Source organism: Salvelinus namaycush, chromosome 33 (assembly GCF_016432855.1).
Source record: "Salvelinus namaycush isolate Seneca chromosome 33, SaNama_1.0, whole genome shotgun sequence".
In the NCBI taxonomy this organism is placed as follows: Eukaryota; Metazoa; Chordata; class Actinopteri; order Salmoniformes; family Salmonidae; genus Salvelinus; species Salvelinus namaycush.
The window spans coordinates 23,828,401-23,855,149 of NC_052339.1; the positions used below are offsets into that span (position 1 = coordinate 23,828,401).

General features: G+C 43.7%; 2 protein-coding genes across 3 annotated transcripts in view; one reads left to right on the top strand and one right to left on the bottom strand.

The window, feature by feature from the left end:
* The window catches only part of prkdc (protein kinase, DNA-activated, catalytic subunit), a 43,647-nt gene extending 24,597 nt beyond the window's left edge, over positions 1-19,050 (top strand). Inside the window, exons 50-86 of the mRNA XM_038972978.1 lie at positions 1,694-1,845; positions 1,977-2,111; positions 2,562-2,673; positions 2,774-2,901; positions 3,414-3,563; positions 3,711-3,884; positions 4,074-4,172; positions 4,256-4,466; positions 4,783-4,966; positions 5,174-5,368; positions 5,601-5,722; positions 6,417-6,542; positions 6,744-6,926; positions 8,489-8,700; positions 8,895-9,033; positions 9,419-9,604; positions 10,628-10,852; positions 11,042-11,150; positions 11,337-11,439; positions 11,549-11,702; positions 11,865-12,039; positions 12,256-12,449; positions 12,544-12,724; positions 13,015-13,175; positions 13,285-13,496; positions 13,833-13,920; positions 14,047-14,190; positions 14,710-14,920; positions 15,049-15,116; positions 15,322-15,542; positions 15,762-15,854; positions 15,975-16,067; positions 16,250-16,321; positions 16,749-16,950; positions 17,319-17,507; positions 17,606-17,745; positions 18,228-19,050. Coding sequence (XP_038828906.1) covers positions 1,694-1,845; positions 1,977-2,111; positions 2,562-2,673; positions 2,774-2,901; positions 3,414-3,563; positions 3,711-3,884; positions 4,074-4,172; positions 4,256-4,466; positions 4,783-4,966; positions 5,174-5,368; positions 5,601-5,722; positions 6,417-6,542; positions 6,744-6,926; positions 8,489-8,700; positions 8,895-9,033; positions 9,419-9,604; positions 10,628-10,852; positions 11,042-11,150; positions 11,337-11,439; positions 11,549-11,702; positions 11,865-12,039; positions 12,256-12,449; positions 12,544-12,724; positions 13,015-13,175; positions 13,285-13,496; positions 13,833-13,920; positions 14,047-14,190; positions 14,710-14,920; positions 15,049-15,116; positions 15,322-15,542; positions 15,762-15,854; positions 15,975-16,067; positions 16,250-16,321; positions 16,749-16,950; positions 17,319-17,507; positions 17,606-17,745; positions 18,228-18,432 — 5,748 coding nt within the window. The 3' untranslated portion in view covers positions 18,433-19,050. The remainder of the gene's footprint in view (positions 1-1,693; positions 1,846-1,976; positions 2,112-2,561; positions 2,674-2,773; positions 2,902-3,413; positions 3,564-3,710; positions 3,885-4,073; positions 4,173-4,255; positions 4,467-4,782; positions 4,967-5,173; positions 5,369-5,600; positions 5,723-6,416; positions 6,543-6,743; positions 6,927-8,488; positions 8,701-8,894; positions 9,034-9,418; positions 9,605-10,627; positions 10,853-11,041; positions 11,151-11,336; positions 11,440-11,548; positions 11,703-11,864; positions 12,040-12,255; positions 12,450-12,543; positions 12,725-13,014; positions 13,176-13,284; positions 13,497-13,832; positions 13,921-14,046; positions 14,191-14,709; positions 14,921-15,048; positions 15,117-15,321; positions 15,543-15,761; positions 15,855-15,974; positions 16,068-16,249; positions 16,322-16,748; positions 16,951-17,318; positions 17,508-17,605; positions 17,746-18,227) is intronic.
* Positions 19,051-19,091: 41 nt separating this feature from the next.
* Positions 19,092-25,762, bottom strand: LOC120028111 (GRB2-associated and regulator of MAPK protein 1-like). Of its 2 annotated transcripts, none has more exons than XM_038973292.1 (6): positions 25,382-25,762; positions 24,292-24,432; positions 23,302-23,432; positions 21,929-23,113; positions 21,519-21,679; positions 19,092-21,186 (listed from the first exon to the last, which is right to left on the bottom strand). In XM_038973292.1, exons 1-6 carry the CDS (start codon positions 25,527-25,529, stop codon positions 20,322-20,324), a joined length of 2,631 nt encoding a protein of 876 aa, XP_038829220.1. In that variant the 5' UTR covers positions 25,530-25,762; the 3' UTR covers positions 19,092-20,321. The 2 variants fall into 2 exon arrangements, with proteins under 2 accessions (XP_038829220.1, XP_038829219.1); XM_038973291.1 differs by having other exon boundaries at positions 19,092-21,189.
* Between the last annotated feature and the right edge of the window lie 987 nt (positions 25,763-26,749).

Here is a 26,749-nt window from a genome sequence, read left to right on the forward strand (position 1 = left end):
GGGAGAGTAGCAACAGTGCTGAACTTTCTCCATTTATAGACAATTTGTCTTACCGTGGATGATGAACATCAAGGCTTTTAGAGATACTTTTGTAACACTTTCCAGCTTTATGCAAGTCAACAATTCTTAATCTTAGGTCTTCTGAGATCTCTTTTGTTCGAGGCATGGTTCACATCAGGCAATGCTTCTTGTGAATAGCAAACTCACATTTTGTGAGTGTCTTTTATAGGGCCAGGCAGCTTTAACCAACAACTCCAATCTCATCTCAGCATGCGTTTACTGTGAACACTGAGGCTGTACCAGCTTTAAGTTACAGTTTTAACAGTGGCCAAGTAGGCTATTTTTTTTATGTTTGATCATAATGTAGGCCCACCAGAGTGGCCTACAATAAAAATAAAAAAATGGAGAAAATGCATCCCATAACATTTTAACATGGAAATAGCTGTTCTATCATTCAGCCTACAGTAGCAGCCAATGTGTGGTGTTCAATGTAGGCCTACATTCCATGAGACTTTTGACAAAAAACATACAGTACAGGGCTTAACCTGTTTATCCACTTGCCCTTCAGACAAGGAAAATGTTGTTGTGTTTTGATGCTAGAAACCACTTTACAAAATAAAATGCATTATTACAGAGAATCAGACAAATTATCCTACCTTCTGCCTATTGGGTACTTAGCTTATTCAAGCCTGTCTCAAAATACAACACTGCCTCTTTAAGACAAAAAAAAACTCTACCTGACTCATTTTAAAGAGAAATGTACACGTTTTGTGCTCTTGTAAGAAGCAATCACTCCCCTATTGCTGACTACACATTATCTATAACTAGGCTATTAACTCACTGGCTACATGCAGCTCTTGCTTTGATCTCAAAACAAGCACATCTACTCATGACCACAGCTGTAAACACAGTCCAGTTCAAAGTAAATGGCACAGATTCATATGGCAATGGTCTATTTGCATATAGGCATTCTGCAGCTCTGATTGGTTATGCCGCACCGGTCTGTGTAGAGTACGGGCTGAGTCGTGCACAATAGAATCCTACTTCGACGCGTTCTACCTACAACAAAATCTCTTGCATAATTTGTTTTGTTTCGGTATGTTGTATTGAAAGTGGCTAATATGGTGTTGATTCGATCACAATTGCCACAGTAAAGGGAAACGTTGATAGTGTTAACTAACAGGGAAAACTCTAGAAAGTTGAGTGAAGTTCAATCTCGTGCTTCTCTACGTGGGCTGATATTTCTTCTGAGCTCTGTGCGGTGTTCCCAGCGCAGCAGTCTTGGGCTACTGCACGCCCGTGCTCAGCTTAGAGGGAACATTGACCTCAACCCCATCGAACACCTTTGGGATGAATTGGAATGCGAGCCAGGCCTAATCGCCCAACATCAGTGCCCCGACCTCAGTAATGCTCTTGTGGCTGAATGGAAGCAAGTCCCGGCAGCAATGTTCCAACATCTAGTGGAAAGCGTTCCAAGAAGAGTGGAGGCTGTAATAGCAGCAAAATATGGACCAACTCCATATTAATGCCCATGATATTGGAATGAGATGTTCGATGAGCAGTTGTCCACATTCTTTTGGTCATGTAGTGTACTTCCAATACAGCATTGTTTCTCCTACTATGATTCCCCCCCCCCCCCCCCCCCCATAGCGGAAATGTTGCAATACAGTCCTTTTTTTTTTTGGTATCCCAGGGCAACACCAGAGATGAAGTCCTGGCCAATCGTCTGCTGGAGTTCCTGATGAGGAACAGCTTCCACCCCAAGAGACCCGTCTTCAGACACAACCTGGAGATCATTCGCACTGTGGTGGAGTGCTGGAAGGACTGTCTGGACGTGCCCTACAAGTGAGAATGACCATAGTACAAGCATTTCATTTCCTTTCCCACTGATTTCCCCAAGCTTTTGAAAACCTTCTCAAAAAAGTGAACTATCCTTTTAATATCAACATGTGTCCTCTTTCATCTTTGTTGCTCAGCCTGATCTACGAGCGTTTCTGTGGCACAGACCCAAATAGTAAAGATAACTCAGTAGGACTCCAGCTGCTGGGCATCGTTCTGGCCAACAGCCTCCCTGCCTACGATGCCAGGAAGTGTGATATCGAGTACGACAGGTAAATGGGCAACCTGTGTGTCTGTCTGTCGAGAAAGTAAACGAATACATCAGCTGATTAGATTGATGATGATGATGAGCATGATTGTGGTTATGATGATGATTATGATGATGATGATTGTGGTGATGATGATTGTGGTTATGATGAGCATGATTATGATGAAGAAGATTATTATGATTGTGGTGATGATGATGATGATGATTGTGGTTATGATGATGAGCATGATTGTGGTTATGATGAAGAAGATTATGATGGTGATGATTGTTGTTATGATGATGATGATGATGAAGATGACTAGTAGTATTATGGCATTATTTACCTGACTATTGTTGACCTTATTTTACCTGGTAAATGTGATTGAGAACCCATTCCTCCATTGTGAGTGTTGCATTGAATGAGGGTACTGAGTGTTTCAGTGAATAAGGCCTTACTATGTGAAATGTGTTGCAGGTATATCCAGTCCCTGACCAACAACCTGGCCTTCACCAGATATAAGGAGGTCTACTCTGCAGCCGCTGAGATCATCGGTCTTATCTTGAAGAACATGACTGAAAAGGACAGTGTATGTAAACTTGTCCTCTTGATAATCCTAAACCCAAATGATGGACTTTATTTACTTTTTATTTGAACATGATTCAACATGTTTTTTTTCTTTCTTTCAGCAACCTGATGCATCGCTGCTCAGTCTCACTGTAAATAAATTAACAGATCTGAAGAAAAAAGACCTGGATGACAAATTCATTATCTGCTTGAGCAAAGTTTCCAAACACTTTCCTCCCTTTATGGACCGGTAAGAGTAGTGTTTTTATCTTGTAACTTCCTGAAACACCATGATCTAGTAAGCTAGTTCAGCCCAAGTCCATCAGTGGGTTAGGTGCTAAAACTGAAGTAAAATAATTTAGCCAATTCACTGGGTACAAAATTAACTGGGCTAAAAGTGAAGCTGCACTCCTTCACTGTCATACATTTCCAACTTACTTTGATAATGCTCCTTTTGTTAGGAAATGGCAAAGATTACAAATATTTGTAGATAAACATGGGGTCACCTCGATTAGAATGGATTCTGGAGGAAGACTTCCTGGCTGGTTTGCTCTAATCAAATCTGGGCAATTTACCCAGTTATTTTGATACACAAAGCTACTTTCTAAATACACAAAGCAGCTTTATGAGAGTTTGTAAACATTTCGCTGTACTGTTTACACCTGTTGTATCCTGTTCACGTGACAAATAAAGTTGATTTTGATTTGACTTACAATAATGTGTGTTTGTGTGTGTGTGCGCACACTTGTGTGTCTATATTAGGTTTGTCAACGTAGTGTCCTACCTGCTGCCGAAGCTGCACGGCATGTTGAAGACCCACTGTCTGGAGTGTATTTTCAGCCGGGCCGACGTCATCCCAGACATCTACCTGCTGCTGAAGACCAAGGGATTCACCCAGATCATGGCCCACAGGTTTGCCCCCTACACACATGAGGCCTGGACTAAAAAGCATGGTCAATTGGAGAATCTCCAGTGTAATTGCTTTTTAGTCCAGAACCAGCCTTAATGTCACACATAAACTCCGGTAGAAACCACATTACGTTGTTGCTGTTCTCCTAGGGATGAGGTGAGACAGAGAGTGTGTCTGGACATCATCCACAAGATCCTGGCCAAGCTGAAGCCAGCGGAGCTCCACGAGGTCTTGGGAGCCGTCACAGCATTTATCTCCCACCCCTCGCCGGCCTGCAGAGAGAGGATGTACGACATCCTCATGTGGATTCAGGATAACTACAGGTTGGTGCAGTGCTCATTTTAGGACAGCCTCACCGCATTGATTCAATCACCATGCCTCACCCTCACACAACAACGGTTTAGTTCCTATTTGGGCCCCACCACTATGCCCCTATAATTGCTCTAATGTTGATGCTCGGGAAATTACGGATGGAATGATTGTGAAAGGCTAACGAAGTCATTTGTTTTCAGTGATGTAGAGAGTCAGTCTGACAGTGTTTCGGTGGAAGTGTTCAATGAGGCAAAGGAAACCCTGCTTCAGGGACTTACCGATAGAAACCAAGGGCTGCAGTAAGTACTTATCTTACATGTGGCATAAAAGTAATTTCTCACAAAGTAGTGTCTGTAGCATTCTGACTCCCCTCAATCTGCAGGCTGTACGTGCGTAACTTCTGGAGCCACGAGAAGCGCCTGCCCAAAGCCACCCTGGAGCGCATGCTGGTGTTACTGCATTCTCTATACTCTAGTCGCATCGAGGAACACTTCCTCAGTCTGGCCACTAACCTGCTCCTGGAGATGACCAGCCAGAGTCCAGACTACACACGCAACATGTTTGAGTACCCGCTGTCCGAGTGCAAGTTCCAGGTCAGGAGACTGTGACCACCGTAGAAATCAAATAATTTATTTATTGATCATTCTTTCAAGATTGTTATTTTTAGAACATTCTATTTCTATGAAGTGACTAATATAGGCTTCAGCCTGCAAAGAATGCACATTTTGATAGATGTACTTTAACAAAACAATGTGACAGAAAAGTACATTCAAATATATATTTTCAGGTTTATTAGATTAAATGTGAATTCCACACATGATCAGAAAAGACACAAACATCTACTACTGTGGGGAAATCTGTAATAAGACTGTAGAGCAAAGTGTTTTGATGACGTTTTCTCTCTTAAAGGACTATGTGATTGATTCGAACTGGCGTCTCAGGAGCACCGTCCTAACCCCGATGTTTGTGGAAACTCAAGCCACACAGGGAGCCACGCAGGGCCCGGAGAGCTCCACGTCTCAACCAGGGACCGTGAGGAACCAGCTCCGAGCAACACAAGGCTCACTGGAGTTCAGCCAGACTCAAGCTCCAGGTATGTACGTCCCCTTTCCTTCAAAAGCCTTTGAAACTGAGATATTCAGTTGGTTGGGGTATGGGTGTGAGTTAGTTACAGCTGGTTAGTCATAGCTAACTAATTGTTAGCTATACATTTGAGTTAACTCTTTGATAGTGTTTAGCATATTTGTGTTTTTTGTGTGGTTACGTGCGTTTTATATTGTTTTGTTTCCCTGTATTTCAGGCCGGCGCTCCGCCTATAACTGGTTGACCGGCAGCAGCGTGGACACCCTGGCTGAGTACTCGCTGTCCTCTGAGTCCCTTTCCGCTCTACTCGTGTTTGACAAGAAGAAGCCGGCTGCTTGGAGGCCCACCGGGGAAGGCTTTGGCACCAGGCGCCTCGCCTCGCCTTCTGACGAGGGTGACAGCCGCAGCAAAGGCTAGTCTCTCAAGTTTCATACCACCATTTGATGTTATTCCTTTTGTTTAAAAATGATAACACAATAGTCTCAGAATGAACATGGACCAGGACATAAAGAATAAGAAACAGACATTTTTTGTTTTCATTGCAAAGAAAACATTTTTCCCCAAATGTTTTCCGTTGTGTGCACTTATGGATACTGTATGTCTATCAGCTGTCAATGTCCTGTTTGTCTGCTTCTCTTCAACAGCTCAGAGTGAACAACGCGCCGACATCCTGAGGCTGAGGAGACGCTTCCTCAAGGACCAAGAGAAAGTCAGCTTGGGCTTCGCCAAGAAGGAAATACGCCACCAGAGACAGGAGAAGGCAAGCGTCAAGAAAGCCCCTTTTTAAGTGAAGGGGTTATACACAGAGTGTACAAAACACTAGGAACACCTTCCTAATATTGAGTTGCACCCCCCCCCTTTTGCCTTCAGAACAGCCTCAATTCGTCGGGGAATGGACTCTACAAGGTGTCAAAAACATTCCACAGGGATGCTGGCCCATGTTGACTCGAATGCTTCCCACAGTTGTGTCAAGTTGGCTGGATGTGTTTTGGGTGATGGACCCTTCTTGATACACATGGGGAAACTGTTGAGCGTGAGAAACTCCGTAGCGTTGCACTCAAACCAGTGCGCCTGGCACCTACTACCATACCCTGTTCAAAGGCACTTAAATACTTTGTCTTGTCATTCTCCTTCTGAATGTGACACAATCCATGTCTCGAGGCTTAAAAATCCTTCTTTAACCTGTCTTAACTGTCTTTAACTTCTCTTCATCTACACAGATTTTTGAAGTGAATTTAACAGGTGACCTCAATAAGTGATCATAGCTATTACCTGGTTCCATCTGGTCAGCCTGACAGCAGGTGTTCCTGATGTTTTGTACACTCAGTGTAGATCAAATCCATATTTGTTCTGTATTTGTAGTTATCTGCATTTCAATCTTTTTTTGCTTGAGTTTTATGCTGCCATTTTGTCTTCCACTTACCTGAAACTGGCCGGGTTATGTGTTAACTTAGGACAAGATGGCCGACCAGAGGCTAAGAAAGGAGGCCCAGGTCACTCTGTACCGCAGCTACAGATCAGGAGACTTGCCTGATATCCAGATCCAGCACAGTAGCCTCATCGCTCCCCTGCAGGCTCTGGCACAGGTCTGTCCCACCTCTGGATGGCCACCCCACTGTTACGTCACTTTCATATACTGTACTCACTTTACTTTTGTTTAACATTTCACTTTGGGTAGTAAAAAGTAGTGCTCTGTGTTGTGGGAGAGCAGAACACACATTTCCATCTCATCAGAGCTGGACTCAGGTTCTCATCTACTTCATTTTATTCTAAATGTCTTTCCCCAGAGAGATCCCACTCTGGCCAAGCAGCTGTTCAGCTCTCTGTTTGCTGGTGTCCTGCAAGAAATGGACGGCTTGGAGAAGTCTAATGAGGAGAAGAAGAGAATCAAGGAGGAGCTACTGAGGGATATGAACGGGTTCCTAAGCAAGAGTACCCTTTACTTTCCTCCTTTTGTTGCATGTGTGCAGGTTTGAGACTTCTCACGTTTTTTTTCACTGTGTGTAGAGGATGATTCGGTTATTTTAGGTCAGTTATTTTGGGATTATTGTGGAATATTTCTCATATGTTGGCATCTGCATTTGTAACACTTGAATCTTTGCCATCTCTGCTACAGTTGAAGTCGGAAGTTTACATGCACTTAGATTGGCGTCATTAAAACTCGTTTTTCAACCACTCCACAAATGTCTTGTAAACAAACTATAGTTTTGGCAAGTTGGTTAGGACATCCACTTTGTGCATGACACAAGTGATTTTTCCAACAATTGTTTACAGACAGATTATTTCACTGTATCACAATTCCAGTGGGTCAGAAGTTTACATACACATGCAGCCGTCATACCGCTCAGGAAGGAGACGCATTTTGTCTCCTAGAGATGAATGTACTTTGGTGAAAAAAGTGCAAATCAATCCCAGAACAACAGCAAAGGACCTTGTGAAGATGTTGGAGGAAACAGGTACAAAATATCTGTATCCACAGTAAAACGAGTCCTATATCGACATAACCTGAAAGGCTGCTCAGCAAGGAAGAAGCCACTGCTCCAAAACCGCCATAAAAAAGCCAGACTACGGTTTGCAACTGCACATGGGGACAAAGATCGTACTTTTTGGTGAAATGTCCTCTGGTCTGATGAAACAAAAATAGAACTGTTTGGCCATAATGACCATCGTTATGTTTAGAGGAAAAAGGGGGAAGCTTGCAAGCTGAGGGAACACCATCCCAATCGTGAATTACAGGGGTGGCAGCATCATGTTGTGGTGGTGCTTTGCTGCAGGAGGACTGGTGCACTTCACAATATGGATGGCACCATGAGGAAGGAAAATTATGTGGATATATTGAAGCAACATCACAAGACATCAGTCAGGAAGTTAAAGCATGGTTTCAAATGGGTCTTCTAAATGAACAATGACCCCAAGCACACCTCCACAGTTGTGGCAAAATGGCTTAAGGACAACAAAGTCAAGGTATTGGAGTGGCCACCACAAAGCCCTGACGTCAATCCTATAGAAAATGTGAGGGCAGAACTGAAAAAGCGTGTGCGAGCAAGGAGGCCTACAAACCTGACTCAGTTATACCAGCTCTGTCAGGAGGAATGGGCCAAAATTCACCCAACTTATTGAGGGAAGCATGTGGAAGGCTACCTGAAACATTTGACCCAAGTTAAACAATTTAAGGGCAATGCTACCAAGTACTAATTGAGTGTATGTAAACATATGACCCACTGGGAATGTGATGAAAGAAATAAAAGCTGAAATAAATCATTTTCTCTACTATTATTCTGACGTTTCACATTCTTAAAATAAAGTGGTGATCCTAACTGACCTAAAACGGAATTTTTACTAGGATTAAATGTCTGGAATCATGAAAATCTGAGTTTAAATGTATTTGGCTAAGGTGTATGTAGACTTCAACTGTATGTTGTGGGCGTGCATGTATTATTCATTGCATACAGTAAGAAAAAATGTGATGCATTCACAGAAATACCCAGTGAACAAGATGATTTGCAAGATGACTGGTGTGTGTGTTTTGCAGGACATGAGCTACCAGCACAAGGATCTGCTCCAAATGCAGCCTGCAGCAGTGAGCTCCAGCTGCCTGGCCAGCCTCCAGCAGCCCACTGGCATCCTGTTGCTGGAGGAGGGCTTGGTCCAGGGCTGCAGCCCCGAAGAGCCCCCTGCCAAACGGGCCCGCGGTGGACGCAAAGAGGTCCCTCCAGACACAGAGAAATGGATTCATCTGGCAAAGTATGTAACGGTAGTTTGAGGATCTAATAAAAGGGAATCATAATTATAGGTTGGATTTATTTCTGCAGAGCCCTTTTTCAAGTGCTAAAAATGCTTTAGCTGTACACACACACACACACACACACACCTCATCTAATACAGTACTATACTTTTGAATTTGATGTGGTATTGTTTTTCCTTTTTCTCTCCTCCAGACTCTACAGATCTCTAGGAGACTACGACGTCGTTCGGGGGATCTTTGGCGGCAAGATTGGGACCAAGTCCATCACATGCACTGCTCTGCAAGCGGAAGCCAGCAGCAACTATGCTGAGGCAGTGAGGCTCTACAACGAGGTAATGCATTGAGAAGAATGTTGATCAAGTCCAGCTGATTTTAATTCAATTGCCTCATTGAGATGTGATTATTTGTGCAAGTACATGTGTATAAAAGGAATACAGATACAACACCAACATCCAACAAATCAATGTTTTTAAGTTTGCTGGTCCTGGAGTAGATGGTACTCCTGTTACTCTATCACCCCTTAGTGTATTATAAAACTTATAAGCGTTCATAACAGCGTTCATAACAGCTCACCGCTCCTTACAACAGTAATCATAACTGCATTAAAGGCTATACATGCAGTCATATTGCATTACACACAGGTGGTTTATAAAAAGTGTTACCAACTGTAACACCTTTTAACGTTGATGCTCACGTTGATGTTCCTCAACGCGGCAGGCGCTCAACACGGAGTGGAGTGACGGCGAGCCCACGGACACAGAGAAGGACTTCTGGGAAATGGCGGCCCTGGAGGCATACAGCCATCTAACAGAGTGGAAGTCTCTGCAGTACTGCTCTATCGTCAACATCGACCAGGAACAGCCAGTCAACCTGGACAAGATGTGGGCAGAACCCTTCTATCAGGTAATCCCATCCCACAGAGTTGGATAGAGGGCTTGCCACAAAGCCTGCATGAGTTGTGCCATTGAAGCCTTTCACCATTTTTAAAGTAGTCAACTGGGTGGGACTTCCTATGGGGTAAGGAGGGATCACAGAATACATGACAAGCCACAAAAGTATGTATTTGCTTTTATTTAGTCTATTTATAGTCTGTATGTACTATATCAAAGCTATCTACAGTAGCAGTTGGCTTTTGACTTGCACGATGGATTGTAGTCATGAATGTGTGTGTTGGGTTTTGACTTGCATCATGGATTGTATTCATGAATGTGTGTGTTGGTGTCACGAGAATTTTCAATCCCAATGATGATAACTAAACAATTATTTAAGCTTTGACCAATCTCCGAGGTTTGTAAGACCCTGGGTTTAATAATAATTAGGCAAAAACTCAAGAAAAAGGTTGGTTCTTTATTCACAAGAACATTCTGAAGTCCATAATACAAAGACATGTCATTTTATAACTCTCACCCCCCTTCCTACTTACACGCACACACCGACACACAAACAATATGGGGATTACATGCACACACAGACAAACAAACAGTAGGTGGGATGTATCTTTCCCCACAGTTCACATTCCTCGTTTATCACTACCAAGCTGGCAGTTCCATACCGTTCCCTCCCTCCCGGGATTAGAGGGACCTTGACAGTGTCTTTTTCCTGTCGTAAGTTTTTCAAAGTTCCAACCAGGTCAGGTCATGTATAGTTTAATTGTCCTCTGTGTTTTCTTAGTCACACACACATTTCTCTCCCTTACTTGTCTCGACCAAACCTTATTGGACTTTAGTCTAATTATTCTTAATACATTTTACATAGTCTAATAATTACGTTAGTCTAATTATTCTTATACGTGTTACATAATCCAATAATTACGTTTCAGGGTGGAATTCTTTAGTCATTACCTTAAACATATAAATTCCCTTATCAGTTGGGTTTTGACTTGCACGATGGATTGTATTCATTAATGTGTGTGTTGGCTTTTGACAGGAAACATACCTGCAGTATATGATGCGCAGTATGTTGAAGCAGCTGCAGCTGGGGGAGAGGGACCAGGCTCTGCTCAGCTTCGTGGATGGCGCCATGAAGGTGGAAGAGCGCAAGGCCCTGCTGGAGAGCCACTACAGCCAGGAACTCAGCCTGCTCTACATCTTGCAGGAGGACTACGACCGTGCCAAGTATTACGCCAACAACTGCTTGCAGGTCTTCATGCAGGTCAGTGGCACCACAAGACGACAAATACTGCTACTGTAGTTACTGCTAGTGTGCGAGGGGGGAAGGATTGTAGGAAACATGGTTAATGTCGATGGAGTAGTGCAGACAAAGTCAGTTGTCATTTAAATATGGAGGTGCCTGATCACACTCAATCACTCACTCACTCACTTGTACATTTCCTCTGTGAAGAATTACTCTAGTGTGGACTCTCTGCTGAACCGCAGCCGGCTGACCATTCTGCAGTCAGTGCAGGCGTTGACAGAGATCCAGGACTTCCTCCAGTTCATCACTGGAGAGGGTGAGTGCCCCCCAATCGCGCTAATTTTGATCTGAGGCACCATATCATCTTGCTATTTCGTGACCAACTGGGGTTCGAACCCGGGTCACCGGTGTTAGTCCACTGAGCTATCTCGCTATTTTGATTCACCATAATATCCTGCATAGGTGACAAAATATATGTTCTATTTATCTCTTTTTGTCGTAGTTTCCATTAACTCCCTACAAAACCTCATTAGACGATGGATTGACCGCTATCCTGACGCCAAAATGGATCCAATGAATGTATGGGATGATATCATTACGTCTCGGTAAGAGTTTTTTTTTCTTGTTTTGTTGAAGAAAATGTGTCTATATAATTCAGGGTGTGTGGTTTCTTTGTACTGTCAAAATATCCCCTTCTATCTGCCCGTGGTCCAGATGTTTCTTCCTGGACAAGATATGTGAGAAGCTCAGCAACCAGGCCCCTAGTGACACCATGGAGGTGGACGGGGCAGAGCAGGACCTCGACACTATCGTCAAGGACTGCAAGTTTAGCATGAAGCTATGCATGGCTGACAGCGCTTGGAAACAGGTGAGATCTTAGTCTGTCTCCCGATGCTCTCCAGAACCGAGGGGCTCCTGCTCACAGCCGAGGCCACGTGTTTTTGTTTGACCATTGTCCATTGTGGATGTCCTCCCATGGCCACACAGGAAGTGACACATTGCACCTTTTTAAAATGCTTTGTCATTCCAGAGCAACTTCCCTGTAGCCACCAAGCTGCTGAAGGAGCTCCACCGAGAAGCCAAGACTCAGAGAGGCTGGCTGCTACGCTGGGTCCACAGCTTCAGCCGCTTCAGCCACAAACGCAGCCTGGCTCAGGGGCCCGTGGAGCAGATCGCCACCATGCTGAAGGCTATCCCACTGCTGGGTAAGTATCATGGATACTTGGAGGTCCGTTATGGACTGGTCTGGGATCAATAGTGTCCAAACCATTTGCCTGAGTTTGATTAAGCTCCTCAAGTGTTGTAAAAAGGGCTACATAAATCTTCATTTTATTAATTGAGCAGGTTTGTTAAGAAAAATGGGTGCATGTTGCCTCAACGTGATGTGGTGCAGCCCTTACGTTCAGTCTTGTCCTCTATAGATGACCTTCAGGCAGAGTGCCAGAGTGCCAGCAGCCATGTTTTCAGAGACCAGAGGATCCTGTTGGGAACGTCCTACCACATCATGGCCTCGGCTGTGAGCAGGAGCCCCTCGGTTCTGGAGAGCATCGGGAGAGAGAAGGCAGACAGAGTTCTGCAGCTAGCTGGGTCTTCCTCAACAGCTAGTCAGCAGAAGGTATACAATTATGGGGCATCGTTTGTAACCTGCTGTATGTTTTCAAAAAGATGAATTCCGTGCCACATCAGAACATTTCTAACCCTCTGTGCAGGCGGTGGTAGGGCTGCAGATGCGAGCTCTGGAGTTGTTCAGTGGTGCCGTGAGGAGGGCGGATGAGGAAGTCCAGTCCTATACTCAGGAGTGTTTAGACACCAGCGGCATCGTCGAGGCCTACATGGCTCTGGCCAACTTCTGTGACCAAGGATTGCGTGAAGAGGAGCAAAGCAGTAACAGTGAGTCCCTCCAGCACCTCTGACTTTAGCCCTAGTTTCCTGGAAAGATGAGTGTATCACTATGGATGATTTGGTTCCTGGTTAGATGTAATTGTTACGCTGAGTTTTGTTAAGCACCAGACAGTACCAGTTGTCATTGTATAATGTCTTAGTAGATTCCAGCTGAAATAGGACTGACATTTAGTTAGGGAAACCAACTATTAGACACAGTAATGTACTCTTATTGCTGTTTAGGCAGTGACTAATCGTCTAATCACTACTAACGTGTCTATCTGGATGTTGTCTTGTAGTTAGTGAGTTCCCTGAGCTGGCCACCCTGCCTGTTCACGTGGTAGAGAGCATGCTCAAAGCCCTGAAGCTAAACTCAAAAGAGGCCCGGCTCAAGTTCCCCCGTCTTCTGCAGATCATCGAGCTCTACCCTGCTGAGACTCTGGACCTCATGGCCAAAGAGGTAGGGAGCCTACCAGGGTCCATTCCATTTCCATAAGAAAGCTTTTCCTCAAAATACTATAGCTTTGTTTAGAATTATCATCTCAAAGTTCCCATGTTGTGGTTGACAGATGGTGACGGTGCCCTGCTGGCTGTTGATTGGCTGGATCAGTCAGATGATGGCCTTATTGGACAAGCCCGAGGCGGTGGCGGTGCAGCATATGATTGGTCAGATTGCAGAGTGCTACCCCCAGGCGCTGGTCTACCCCTACATGATCAGCAATGAGAGCTACCACTTTGAGGACTCGGCCAGTGGACACAAACACCAGGAGTTTGTTGACAGGTACTGTTCTGTTTCCACCCTGGCAAACAGTCTACTCAGCACGCCAAAAGACCATGGACGCTGAGTTTTGAATCATACAATTACATAGTAACAAATTGTGTTACTAGAGATGGATCCAGTATCAAGCAATGTCGAACAGTTCAGTGTTCACTACAGTGTATTTCATTACGCTTTATGTTACAGTCCGCTATTTACCTGCATGGAATTTATTCAAAAATTACATCTGCTCATAAGCTAGCCTATACCTTTGGGATTCATTGCAACAAGCACCACTAGGAATAATTGGTATTTCATACTAACTGTATAATAACTACGGGTGATGTGTGTGTTGGACAGGCTCAAGTCCCTATTGGATAAAGGGGGTGCTGTGCGGGACTTTGTTGATGCCCTCCAGCAGCTAACAAACCCTGAGATGCTTTTCAAGGTGGTTGATGATTACAACATTGAAACAAGTGAACCATTTTCTTATTGCGGTCATCAGTGGTTGTTGATTCTTCTCAGTTCATTTTGAGGTGTAGATTCTGATAACATTGTCATGTGATTGTCACAGGATTGGTGGGACGATGTAAAAACTGAATGTGAGAAAACGAGTTTCGATAAGAAGAGGATGAGGAACATGTATGAAGAAATGTATTCTTCCCTTTGCGATCAGAAGTCACAAGGCCTTGGCGCATTCCGCAAGAAGTTTATACAGGTTGGCATCTTCACATATCATAAAAAAACACAGATACAGGTGTACTTGTCATATGCAGTGCATTCGGAAAGAATTCAGACCCCTTTACTTTTGCCACATTTTGTTACGTTACAGCCTTATTATAATTATTATAATTTTTTATTCTCATCAACCTACACACAATACCCCATAGAAATGTTTCAAAATGTATTAAAAATAAAAAACAGATACCTTATTTACATCAGTATTCAGACCCTTTTCTATGAGACTCAAAATTGAGCTCAGGTGCATCCTGTTTCCATTGATCATCCTTGAGATGTTTCACAACTGGGAAGCATTGGAGTCAACATGCGCCAGCATCCCTGTAGAACACTTTTGACACCTTGTATAGTCCATGCCCTGACGAATTGAGGCTGTTCTGAGAGCAAAAGGGGGTGCAACTCAAAATTAGAAAGGTGTTCCTAATGTTTTGTATACTCAGCGTATATCATATATGTTATTATATTCAACTGAAATCACTCTCATTACGGTGCACTCTAGAAATTTGCCAAGGAAGTGGAGAAGTGGTTGGGCTGTGGTGGTGCCAGGCTTTTTGAGAAGCGGCGAGACAAGGCCTTCCTGAGGCAGGTGGAGACAGACCTGATCAGCTCCATGCGCGGGTTCCAGAAAGAGCCAGGGAACCTGAAGGAATACTCCCCCTGGCTGAGCGGCTTCAAAGCCGACTCACTCCGGAACGAGCTGGAAGTCCCAGGTCAGTAGGGATACAACGTTTCTCAAGTCAAGTTCTACGCAGGTGATGCCATTTTGCTTTCCAGGCGTCACTTTATATATAATATATGATCACCAATACTATGTGGTTTATCTCCTCTTGTCTTTTAGGGCAATATGACAGCAGATCCAAACCTTTGCCAGAGTATCATGCAAAAATTACAGGATTTGATGAAAGGGTATGTATGATCCACAGCTGTTATTTCCACTTCCTGTTGTTCTCTTGACCCTCACTTTAGCCTCTATTTCAATTGAATGTGTTGCTGTTTGCAACCCTGAATGTTACTTCGGGGGCCTTTTTATATCTAGGCATGGATATAATCTAGGGGAAATAGTAGTAGCACTTAATTTAACTTGTGTGTGTCTGCGTTCATCCGTCCCCAGGTAAAGGTGATGAACTCCATCCGGCGGCCCAAACGTCTGATCGTGCGTGGGGACGACGAGCGGGAGTACCCATTTTTGGTGAAGGGCGGAGAAGACCTCCGTCAGGACCAGCGCATCGAACAGCTCTTCACCGTCATGAACATCCTCCTGGCCCAGAACACCACCTGCGCCCACAGCAGCATGCAGCTCCGAACCTACCAGGTGGTGCCCATAACCACCAGGTAGCTTTTCATTTTATTTAAAGTGTTTTCCCGACCCAGTCCTCAGGGCCAACATACTTTATCCATCACTTGCACACGTGATTCAACTAATAATCATCATTGTGTAAATGTGGCAGTTTAAAATTAACAGCTGGTATTGCAGGGGTCATGAAGTTATTTTCTGTTTACCAAGCAGACAGCTCCTGTACTTTTCAGTATGTTTTTGATGTATCCCTACAGAATTGGACTGATTGAGTGGATGGAGAATACCTGTACGCTAAAAGACCTGCTGCTCCGCACCAGGACTGAGGAGGAGCAGCAGACTGTAACGAGGTACAGTAGTACCAGATTTGCCAGTAGTAGCAGATATGCCAAAAACATAGAAGAATCTACAACTGATCTCACTGACGATCTAGACAAAATAAATTATCCTTTTTTCTTTGTTCACTGTAGACCGAATGAAGTCTATGAAAACTGGCTCACCAAAGTCACCAAGTCAGACGCTTGTCAAATACAAGGTATCGGACGCTATGCTGAGTCTTACAAGTAAGTCAACTGAACTGTGTGTTGTACTTAAACATAATAAACTCACTGACCCTGTTATTATGCTTTTATCTAGTAAATATGTATCCTGGGTCTTGTGCTGTAATAAATCCCATTTGTGCCTTTTTTTTCCTAACTGTTCCAGATAATTTTCCATTTAAATGTATTTATGCCATCTATCACAGGATGGCAAAGCGCAATGAAACAGTCAATAATTTCATGAAGATGGAACAGCTTGTACCGGGCGATCTGCTGAGGTGGGTTTCTAATTTATATAATGACCCACACCATTGTGTATAGATGCAGCTATCAAGCTGTTACATTTAGTAAACAAACCTAAAGTCCTTCCTTCCTCATTTTCTTGAAGAAATCCCTGATCTGACATGCCCGGATTGGTGAAAGCTACTGTTTGTGATAGAACGGTTTACACCTATCAATTTGTTTTTGATCAGTGCTTACTTCAAGAAAGAAAGGGATGAAGGATGTTTATTAACAGGGCCCAAGGCTTTGATCCTATCAATTATCTTTAGAGCATACTGAAGTGGAGCAGTCTTCAGTCCAATACCGAGGGACAATCCATGTCATGAAAAGTTTCTGTACACGTAATAGAAGATTAATCCAGCGTGTGCCGGCCATAGATTCTTCTGCAAATTCAAAAAGGGTCGTTGTCAATCTTTTTTCCAGGAGAGCGTTTGTCCGGATGAGCACCACCCCCGAAGCCTTCCTCTCTCTGCGCTCCCACTTCACCAGCTCCCATGCTTTGCTGTGTATCAGCCAATGGCTCCTGGGCATCGGTGACCGTCACCTCTCCAACTTCATGGTCAACATGGAGACCGGTGGTATGATCGGAATCGACTTTGGCCACGCCTTTGGTTCTGCCACACAGGTGGGCACCCCTGATGTTTTGTCTTGTTTTGAGGGCAGGGATAGTGTAGAGCAGTGTTTATTAATTCTGGCACATTTGTGTCTTTGTACTACACACGTGATTTAAACCATCAAAGCAATTTATGAGTTGATCATAGGAATCAACTGTACAGTGGTAGGGCAAAATAAATATTTTCACCCCTTTGGGCTTCCAGGACCAGGATTAAGACTAACTGGTGTAGTGGATAGTGCGGCCTTGTGAGTTGAATGTGCAAGCAGCTGTTTATTACATTGGGTATATAGTTAAGCGTATTTTCTTTTTGAATGATATTTGTACAAGTTCACATCTATACCCCTAAGAAAATCTGGACAAATATTTTTTTCTTGCAGTTCCTCCCCGTGCCAGAGCTGATGCCATTCCGCTTGACGAGGCAGTTTGTGAATCTGATGCAGCCTATGAAACAGTCGGGCCTGATCCAGAGTGTGATGGTGCATTCGTTGAGAGCCTACAGGGCCAACCCTGAGCTGCTGCTCAACACCATGGACGTGTTTGTCAAGGAGCCGTCTCTGGACTGGAAGGTGGGTGCACGAGGTCTAGGGCCCAGCATCTAAGAGTACTTTAATTTGATGTGTGTACATTATGAAAATGTTACTAACTTGTTTTCACTAACCCTCAGAACTTTGAGCTGAAACAGCTGAAGAAGGGAGGCACCTGGACTGAGAGCATCAACACCAAAGAAATTAACTGGTACCCTCTACAGAAAGTCAACTTTGCCAGAAGAAAACTAGAAGGAGCAAACCCTGCCACCATAACCAGGTAGGCAAGATTTCCTCAAGGAAAACACAGTGGATAACTTTCATTGATTTTTGTGTCCAGGGAGTTTTGAATTGGGTTTTCACAAAGTCAGGGGGTTTACTTGTGTACATGTCTTAAGAGCTCGATTCAATCAAAACCGCATTGCAGTATCTCTGTTTTGACTATGGTGAAGAGATCAGCACAATAAGATGAGTGCATAGGCATTAGTAGTGCAAAGTAAATGAGAGAACTTTGACCGGGATTCAGTCTAACGCAGATTAATGACCTGTGCACAATTATTTCCTTTTAAAGGCAATTTCCCCAACGTTTGCGGAGATCAATTTGCTGTGAACTCCACGGATGATGGCTAAAGCAGAAATCACTGATCAGTTAATCGTAGTGCACTAGTCATTTATTAGCGCTTGTTTGAATCCCGGCCTTAGTAAACATTTCTATGGTAGGGTGGCTGAATCTGGCCCTTAGTCTCTCTTGTTTGTTTTTAGTGAGGAGCTGAAGCTGGGCTTTGAGAAGGACTCTGCCTTCAAGGGCATGCAGTCTGTGGCATTGGGAAGTGAGGAGCATAATGTGCGTGCCCGGCTGGGGCCCGACGGCCTGTCGGTAGAGAGCCAGGTGGACTGTCTTTTGGACCAGGCCATGGACCCCAACATTCTGGGGAGGGTCTGGGTGGGCTGGGAGCCCTGGATCTGAAATGCACACATCTCTCCCAATGAGGCCCCTCCGAGACACAACTTAACTATGTTTGAATACTTTAAAAACACACCCTTCCTTGAAGTAATCACTGATTCAACAAAAATGTTTTGCATGTCAGCAATCAAGTTTAATATCACTTTCTAAATACAGCCGGAATGACGCCTGTTGCGTTATACGAAGCAAAATGCATGAAACCGGCTGTACTGCTGTATTTTGAAAGTTATATATCTTGAAAACGTGATTGCTGACATACATTTTGGGACAACATCAACAATGGACTAATGAAACAAATACCAAATGAGTTTTAGGGTGGAATTTTCCTTTAAGGATCAGAGATTTCTTCAAGGGAACGAGGAAGCATGCGTTCCTATAATATTCAAACAGGACCAATGGACTGTTGCCCACGATATAGTGCTGATGTTGTTCCTTATAGATTATGAAGTTGGTACATGAAGCCCTGTCTTCAGTCTTTTTATGATTGTTTAAAAAAATGCTTAAAATAAATGAATTCTAACACACTCTCAAATTAGACACTTCATTGTTTAAATGTCTTTTTGTTTGTTTGGAAGGCACTGCATGGCGAATCATTGAATAAAACAGCAGTCCTTCGATGTGCATTTGTGCAAGGTTGTCGTCATTGTAGCTCAGCCAAAAGATGAGACGTGTCCATGTTTATTGATCATACACAACCATAGAAAGAGTTAGGTCAAAATATAATGGGGGTTCATAAGTTAGTACGTTGTCCCGTTCATGGTCCTGTGCTACTGATCATTTACTGTCATAACGTTACAATAATTTGACACACAAACACCGGAAAAATTACACAAGGTGTATTCAGTAAGGTGAAATGTTGCAGATAGCTATAGTCGTAACATGATTTCACATTTCTATACAAAGCATATCTATCTGAACGTTTTGTTACGCTTCACTACCTTGAACCCCAGCTAAATGTAGTATAGTTAATGGTCTATGGTGGGTTAAGGCAGATTAGTCTCAAGTCAGAATCTGTATTTGTGAATGTGCACAATAAGGAAAGATATATCCCAGTTTATATAAAATGAATCAATGGCTAGTAGTTATTAAATACTCTTTAAAACCCATGTAACATATCCTTAGTTTAAATAGCAAGTTCTCTGCTAAAGGACAATGGTTTGACAAATTAAACAACGGTACATCCCGGTAGTTGTTTCTTGAACCCCAATGCTTCCTCTAACCATTAAAGTCAACGTTGGTTCAAAAAAATGACAGATTTAAGGACACTGTTGTCATGAGTCGATTCACAGTCTATTTGTACTGGCAACGGCGGTTTTACTCAAGTGCATTTCATTATGCGGAATATGAAGTTACATTGTATTGGTGGTTATTAATTACGCATTACAAGGAGCACACACATAAATTAGTTAAATGCCATCGCTTGGATTGCAAACTTTCATGAATAACCTCATTACTTCTGTTGAAAGGCTTTGGGTTAAAGCAAATAGTAACGGAGTTGTGAGGGAATGTCCCTAAAGAGGACAAACAGAAAATCTAAACAGATATAATGACGAGTTAACACACAACAAACACATCCCTGTTACATAGACAACTGTAATGATTACCAGGGTTGGACTTCGGAGAGCTGGATTGACAAGTTAGGCAGCCACCTTCGAGACTGCCCTTGGTTTTCTGGTTTAACAAGAAAGCTTAACGTTGAGTGTGGGTTATTGAGGGTATATAGTAATTCATATACTATGCCCAATTCATGTGTTATCTTTCTCAAAGAACTAGAATGTGCAGAATTGTTTCAGAAAATCATCTGGCCAACTTCTGCTATATGAAATAACCCCCAGAATAATTTCTGGATGTGCATAGCATTTGAGTACAAAACATTTTGGTAAAGGGTTAGGCTATATTTTAGGCCTCCAACCTTTAATAAACTGCATGAGTTTCTTCACTTGGAGTTTGCTTAACTTGAAGTCCTCCGTCAGAATCTCCTCCGTAAGCTGCAGAAGTAGATTCCCATCGATTTTCTCTGTCACGAACGAAGACACAATGTCACCGGAAATGCCGATGAACCGTAACGATTTGGACACCTCTTCGATGGAAAGACCAGAGAGGTTGGTAGGTGGTTGCCATTGTCCTCCGGGGGCTGGCAGGGAGGGGGAGGACAGTGGCGGTAGGGGGGGATAGGAGATGGAGAATATTTCCGTCGTCGTGACCTGGTCGTGTTGTTGGCTGACCAGGCACTTTAGAGTGTCCTGCGCCGTATCTTCGACAGAATCTTTACAGGTCTCGTTTGATTTGGGCGTCCTCGGTGGCAAGATGGGGCACGATAGGCTTTGTTTAGTGTTACATTCGTCTCTCATATTGTCTCTGTACATTTCCAGGGTGTAGCTCGACGACTTGGTGCAAAACTGATTAGTGTATGAGGCTTTGTGGGATTTCAAGGGGATGGCGCTACCGCCCTTCTGCTCTTTTCTATCTAAGTCAAAAAGGCTGGAAGTGCATGGTGACTTGGGCGTGCCAGAGGGTCTTTTTCTGGGATAGCTGTAGTAACTTTGACAGGGGATAGGCAGGAACTCCTCCATGCTTTGAGAATCCCCTCCATAGAAGTCGTTGGGCCACGATAGTCTAGAAGGGCAGGAGAGTACGCCGTCGAGAGGTGGGCTCACGTGGGATGCCGTCAGGCACTCCTCGTTGCCCTTGACCCAGTTACAGGGGTAACATACGTGGTTCTGCTCGTCTGCCTCGGTCACTTCATTCTCTCCTCCACTGCTGCGAGCAAAACAAAAATACCAAAAGTTAGTGAAAGAACTAGGTACAAGTTGAGTCTAAACACAGCTAAAATATTCTGAAATAATGTCACATAGGGATAAATTTAGCCCAACACTCCAGACCATTGGGAGGGAAACAAGGGCTATTGACTAGTCAGCAATGTGTACATAAGTTTAAAAAAATAATAATGGTAAATTCAATGTATCATCTAGTATCAGAATACAATCTATAGACTGCAGGACCAAATCCTAACTTGAGTGGTGTGTGTGAAACATGCATTGAAGTCAAAAGGTATGTGCAAATGATGAGGCTACACATTGGGATTTTACATGCTGTGTAGGCCTGAGGAATAATAGGAGAGTGTAGGGCTTGGAGAGCGCGTTTCCGTCTGCCGAGCCTTAGCTACAGCCGGCGTTGGGGTGGACATCATCTGCTTGGAACTTCGGGAGGGAATGGGAGGGGCGTTCAAATGACGGCATTCTACCTTCACCTGGAGAGGAAGGTGAAGGTAAATCAGAAAGCCTCAAACCATCCCAAAACGCTACTGGGAAATGGTTTGTTTTTAGCTGTGAGAGGATGTTTACACCAGTAAAGAATATTAAATTGTTACAATGGGCCTACATCTGATCATAAGCCAATTATATCAGTAACATCAATATTTTCTCCAATTTTCTTGGTAGTAATACTGGAATATTAGTTGTTAAATGTAGCCATGGTGATAGAATTCATGTGTACTCACAGCTTCAGACTTTGGTGGGACTGGGGGCGGAGCTAGACAGATTTCAGAGCTGACCATTGGACCCATATGACAGGAGGAGACTGGGTATGATATGACAGCCATGGAGGTGGCGATAGTGTTGCTGGTGCCTCTTGGATCCTCGCCGCCTACACTGTGCCCTCCTCCTCCCCGACTTGATCTCAAGTGGTCCAGCCACAGCTCCTCGTAGGGAACATCCGACTGGCTCATGTCCTCCAGCAGCTCAGGGAAGAGGTACTCTGTGTCAACCGAATCAGCCGGCACGCCCTCGGATGGCAGGAGCACCCAGTCTCCGCACAGCGTCATGCAGCCCTGCAGGTTGACCTCGCTGTTGCTGTGCAGGTTGTTGCCATAGACACACACCGAGAGCCGGTGGAATGACTGGGTAAGCTCGTCGCGGGCGTACGTGAGAGAGCTGGGCATGTGCATGTGGGAAGAGCAGCCATTGCTGCTGTTGCTGCTACCACCACTACTCTTCTTGGGGCTCCTCCCATCAACGTCATTCCAGTCGGTCCTGACATCACGCACAGCACGGGAATAGTCGTCAATGTCAAACTGCTCCTGGCAGTAGGTGAACCAGTGGTGCACCATGGTGTCCAGCCACAGCTCGTTCTGAAGCAACCCTTCAGGGATGATGAACTTGGGCATGGAGGCCATGTGGAGCGGGAAGTGGACGGGGATGATCTTGTTACTGCGCAGCACGCAGCCCACCACCACCGTCTTGGTCTGGATGTTGACCAACTTGTAGCGGTGACTCTCGCGGATCAGGTGGACGTCATGCTGGTTGCGCGGCGGGCTGCCAGGCACGCTGACGTTGACGGGCAGCCGGGTGTTCTCCACGATGTTGCGGATGGTGTGCTCGCCCTCCAGCATCTGAAGCTCTAGGGGGCTGCAGGTGCTGAAGCGACCCTTACACTGGAAGGGCAGGCTGACACTCTCGTTGGTCCGGTGGTTCATGCAGATGAGGCAGGGCATCTTGCCACGGTTCGCGATCTTGCTGATGGAGTTGAGCTTGCCGATTTTCTTGAAGATGGTGTTGAAGCGCGACTTCTCCTTGGATGCCTTGGCGTACAGGATCTCTGCCTGGCCCATGAGGGTGAGCTCATCACCGGTGCTTAGTGTGATGTTGTACACCTCCGTGTCCTCGTTGCATTCGCCCGAAGCCATCTGTGAGACGAGGACGTGTTGGATTGTAGTCTCATAGCCTAAAGATCACATAACTATAACCCCTAAAAACACTCCAATTGACCTCCTTATGACAATGTCACATCTGTAGATTTTGGAAATGTACATAACTTACAAGTCACTAAGGCTAAAATTAACTTTTGATTAACTATCAACCAATAGCAACTGACCTTCACATTGAACGTAATTTCCTCCATGACATACACCCGTTCGGGAAATGCTTTGGCCACCTCCTCCACACTGTTGAAGTACTGCACCGGTTCCTTGACATCTCTGTCCTGCTCCAGCAGCTTAAACTGACCTACAGGAAGGGGTGGAGAGAATCAGACAGGATAGCCTAGCTGCATATTACCTTTGTTTATGTTACTGGATAGGATAGGCCCTTTTAGTTTAGTCTGTGCTTCAAAAGGAAACATCTCTGAAATATTTCAGTGAACACACAACAAAGACCCTTTGGGAACATTGCTATCTGAATAACCCTGGTTCCCAGCAGTAGCCTCAGCCTGCACCAGGCCAAGCTTTCATTGCAACCTCAATGTTCCAGTGTTATGTACAGTGTTTCTGTGAATCAGTTTTACAGTCTGACTAAGTACACTTCCCATATGCTGTGAGGCGAGAGCATTGATCATATGTCAGTCTGAGGTCCCATTGGCCAGATCAGTTGGATTGGTGCAGGCGGAGCAGAGTCAGTGATGTAAAAAGGGTACCGTCTGTGTAATCATTGATTCAAGCCTGAGAAGCTTTTAAGATTAGTGAAATGGGACTGTGCCTGTTCTAAACCCTGAGCAAACAGTACAATGTGCGTGTTTGCATGTTTGATTCTAGCACAGGATTTAAAATGTACTGGTAGTACAAATCAATGTATTTTTCCTTGATTAACTTCAATGGCTTTAGAAAGGCATTGAAAAGCTTGTTAACAATAAAATAAGCTTTTAGCAAAGATCTGTCTAATCAGTCCATGTGAAGTGTGATGTAAAATAGGTTGCTTAAAAGATATGCTAGACCGTGGCAAGGGAGAGTCATAGTGAATGTTGTAAAGGTTGAGTGGGTTTAGTTTACTGATTAATATTACTCTAAGGCATTCACATACATCTGAGTAAACATTGCCACGTGAACCACTGACAAAGTAGATTTAAAAATGGAACAGTGATTTGACTAACCTTCATAATGTACCGGGATCTCTATTTTGGGCCCAATGACATAATGGCCTTCCTCCAGACTGTGTGCAGTGATTGTAGTCCATTGACGACAGGAATGAATCAAGAGGTAGTCATTGTCTCGTAAGACATCCACCAACTCACCTGGAGAAGAGACACTTTTATTCAAATTACACAAGTAGCAAACATCAGTCATAAAAAAAATTGCCACAATTTTTCAGATTGATTTGAATACAGTAATATCAATCATTTAAATGTATAACTAGTCATCAGTCCGACATGAATGGTATATTTTACATGATTAACGTTAGCGTATCACCTCATGTTTAATGTAGACTTTAAGCATTAATCTAGACTTATAACTGTAGGCTAAAATGTAAAAAATATTGTTTTCAATGGCTATGTAGCTAAAGCTTTAAATAGAACTGTAGATATGGCTATCACGGCCTAAACCAAATTACATTTGCATGTGAAAAAATCTCTGCATTTGCTCTACTGTTTAGCTACGTTTTTGTTGGTAGCCCACTCTTGGACTGCATGCTACAGAAAAAACTATTGCAATGCATTCCTCTTTCAATTACAAATGTAACGTTATGTTTATTTATTTAAGTAGACAAGTCAGTTAAGAACAAATTATTATTTACAATGATGGCCTACCACGGCTAAACCCTAACGACACTGGGCCAATTGTGCGCTGCCCTATGGGACTCCCAATCACGACCGGTTGTGATACAGCCTGGAATCGAACCAGGGTCAATATGACGCCTCTAGCACTGAGATGCAGTGCCGGGAACTTGATAACAATCAAGCAATGAATCTAGCTAGCTACAAGCGTTTATACATTTCTTCTATTTTTTCAAATTGTATTAAAAGGCTAGGTAAGCTTTTGCAACTTTGTTGACTAACGTTAGCTACGTTGTCAACAATGACAGAGTAGCTAACTGTTAGCTAGTTAATGGTTGCTAGCCAATTTAACTAACATTAGATGGTTAGGTTGGAGGCTAGCTAACTTAATTGGCTTACTGCCATTTTAAGCAGCGTATTAACTCGTTAACCCTTACTAAAAAAAATATATTGCTCAAAGTTTACCTACCACTGTCCAGCTTCACAATTTGCGGCAATCTATAAACACTGACAAGTCGATCTAAGGGTAAAGACGTCGTGCTCCATGATACATCTTTCAAATTGTTGTACAGCATTGATCCAAGGTCCATGTTAGCTTGTAAACAGACGACATGCATAGCATGAACGCACCACTTCCCAGCGTTGCTGCTAGCTTTGCATTGTTTTCAGGCATGTAACCTACACCTTTCTTTTGGTTCGGTTTTGTTTATTTTGAGGTTAGCTAGCTATTTTTTTTCCTGCGTTGTCGCACAGCCATGTTGGCTCCGTGCTAGCTAGTATGCTAGTTGCACCTAAATTGACAGGAAATGCTGTGTATTGAAACCATAGATATCTGCACATGCCAGACGCCTACTTCTCAAACTATTCCCTTGTCTGGGTCGTCACTAGTTACCACAGCCATAAACCCCGCCTATTTCTAAAATGTTACACTTCTAACCTTATGCCTAACCCTAACCTTAAAGACAAAAAAGCACATTTTTGTTTTCATTAATTTGTACGATATAGCCGGTTTTTACTGTGGCCTGCCAGTCAGCTGTTGAATTCACCGCAAGGCCAAGCTTGAGACTCAACACAAACAGGGGAATCCAAGGGAGAATATCATGAGTTAATTCAAGTCTTTATTTTACCTTGTGTCCTACTCGAACAACTATCAGGCTGACAAATGTTATGCATATAACATATATAAACGCATATATTGTGCTTTAAATGTTATGCATATTATTTATCCACACGAGAAAGAAACTAGTTAAATTACTTAAAGTGGGAGCTGAAGAAGATCGGTGCCTGCAGGGTGGGGGATCAAAACAGCCAATTTCCTTCTTGAAAGTCCACTTTCAACCTTATATGCCTAGGCTACTCCAGCACCATTCATGCATACATTTGTAATGCTATACTTGTAGGAGAATGTGACCTGTTGGTCAATGTTATTAAACCATACTTGTTTTCTTAGAGAAGGTCACACAGACCCTGTCGTTTTCCACACTGTCCTTCTGTATCTATCAAGCTATGAGCATATAGGTGGCGTACTTGATCTTGTGGATAGCCTTTCTCTTGGTCCAAGTCAGAGATAAGTCTTAGCAAAGCCAGCTGTTGCCTCTTTGAAAGGAACATGAACAGCGTTTTCTCAGCTCAATACTCTCTGTCACGTAAATAGATCAAGAGGACTGCCTATGGAACACCGTTTGGGTCTTCAAGCACGTGGTCAAAACGCGATATTTTTAATGCTGCTTGTGTAAAGTAAACAGGTGCCGGCGCTAAATTAACGTGTGCACATGTTAAATTAACGCCTAAAGTGTCAAATAAGCGCGTGCAAATGTGCTTGCAGGCTGTTCAACAT